The sequence below is a fragment of the Cebus imitator genome, unplaced genomic scaffold (assembly GCF_001604975.1).
Source record: "Cebus imitator isolate Cc_AM_T3 unplaced genomic scaffold, Cebus_imitator-1.0 Scaffold101, whole genome shotgun sequence".
Classification (NCBI taxonomy): Eukaryota; Metazoa; Chordata; class Mammalia; order Primates; family Cebidae; genus Cebus; species Cebus imitator.
The window spans coordinates 1,750,826-1,752,518 of NW_016107416.1; the positions used below are offsets into that span (position 1 = coordinate 1,750,826).

General features: G+C 39.6%; 1 protein-coding gene and 1 non-coding gene across 4 annotated transcripts in view; both read left to right on the top strand.

Moving 5' to 3' along the window:
• The window catches only part of NOP58 (NOP58 ribonucleoprotein), a 37,159-nt gene that overhangs the window by 10,119 nt on the left and 25,347 nt on the right, over positions 1-1,693 (top strand). The window contains exons 3-4 of one of the 3 annotated variants that reach the window (XM_017536817.2): positions 681-733; positions 933-1,039. The exons of 1 other annotated variant lie outside the window; for it this stretch is intronic. Coding sequence is in view for 1 of the 2 variants with exons in the window: in XM_017536815.2 (XP_017392304.1) it covers positions 681-733 (53 nt within the window). In the remaining variant the exon portion in view is untranslated. The remainder of the gene's footprint in view (positions 1-680; positions 734-932; positions 1,040-1,693) is intronic. One more of the 3 variants, XM_017536815.2, reaches the window with a different exon arrangement.
• LOC119472458 lies at positions 829-913 on the top strand. The gene has a single exon (XR_005201602.1). It is a non-coding gene; the product is annotated as a small nucleolar RNA SNORD70 (small nucleolar RNA).

The following is a 1,693-nucleotide window of genomic DNA, read 5'->3' on the forward strand; positions in this document are numbered from 1 at the left end:
GACGGGGTTTCACCATGTTGACCAGGATGGTCTCGATCTCTTGACCTCGTGATCCACCCGCCTCGGCCTCCCAAAGTGCTGGGATTACAGGCTTGAGCCACCGCGCCCGGCCAATAGGCTATTTTTTAATGGCATTTGTATAGAATAGACAAATGCATATCCTGAGATTCTTAACTTAAAAAGGTCACATTTTTTTCCTTGGGTCAATTCTGTGCTGTATAATAAAGCCATCTCTGTACAGCTTTATGCAACAGGGGTTTATGTTAAAGCCTCAGAATCTTTACTGTTGGCCCAAGTTTCATTCAAAGCCTACAACTTTCTCTGTAATAGTCTAAGCATTGCTAGCCTAGCAATTAGATAAATATTAATTTTGGCTGGGTGTGGTGGCTCCTGCCAGTAATCTCAGTACCTTTGGAGGCCTAGGCAGGTGGATCATACGAAGTCAGGAGTTTGAGACCAGCCTGGTCAACATGGTGAAATCCCATCTCTAAAAATAAATAAATGAGAAAAACTATTAATTTTATGAAGAATATCTAACATTGCCTACAATACACAATGATAGGCATGTTTCATTGGTGTGTGCTTTGGAAACAGTCACGCACTTCTTTCTAAGTTACATGGCTTTTGAATCATTGCACCCTCTCCCACCCATAACATGTATCTCTCTTTTTTAATTCTAGAGTAAAGCTAAAACACTTTGAGAAATTTCAGGATACAGCAGAAGCATTAGCAGGTAAAGTAAAAAACTAGAAGCTTGCTTTTTAAAGTCTTGGCCATTTGTTTTTTTTATCAAAAGGTTGTTTGCTTCAGTTGCCTGAGTTAATTTTATTCAATGTTGTCAATGATGCATTCTTATTGGAACTGAATTTAAGTGATCTGACTGATTCGTCACTACCACTGAGACAACATTGAGTTAGCTTTTTTCACCATAGGGCTGGTTCTCCCCCATGTGTGAGGAGAGGTGAGAAGTGGTTAAGTTGATCTCCCTGTGGAAACCAGCAACATAATGCTGAAGCACAATTCATTACAAGGGACCAAGGTAATGTGGTCAAGTACACGGCTCTCTGATCATTTTAACCCAAGGGTAGAGTTGTAATCCTGAGAACAGCCAGGATTCACAGTTGAAAAGAATAATTTAAAAAACTTTTCTGAGGGTATAGATTTTTCATTCAAAAAAGCTATCAGTATTCAAAGTTATAGGGAAACTGATAGAGGTTTTATTTGCAAAAGATACAGAAGAATGAATGACTAATAGTCTTAACTAGATTTCATCATGGGACAACAGACATAAAGCGATAGGGTTCATTTACTATAAACAGATTTTTTTTTTAAGTGTTAGGGAAAACAGAAAGAGCAGATATAAAACTCAAATCATTAAATTTTCAACTGTCTAAATTCTCTGTCAAATCAGCCAACTATTTGGTGGTGTAATTTGAAAATGAATGACTGTGAGGAAGAATATGGCTTAAAGCTGGACAGAATATAACAGATACAAATAATGTTGTTGGGCCGGGCGCGGTGGCTCAAGCCTGTAATCCCAGCACTTTGGGAGGCCGAGGCGGGTGGATCACGAGGTCAAGAGATTGAGACCATCCTGGTCAACATGGTGAAACCCCGTCTCTACTAAAACTACAAAAAAAAATTAGCTGGGCATGGTGGCGCGTGCCTGTAATCCCAGCTACTCAGGAGGCTG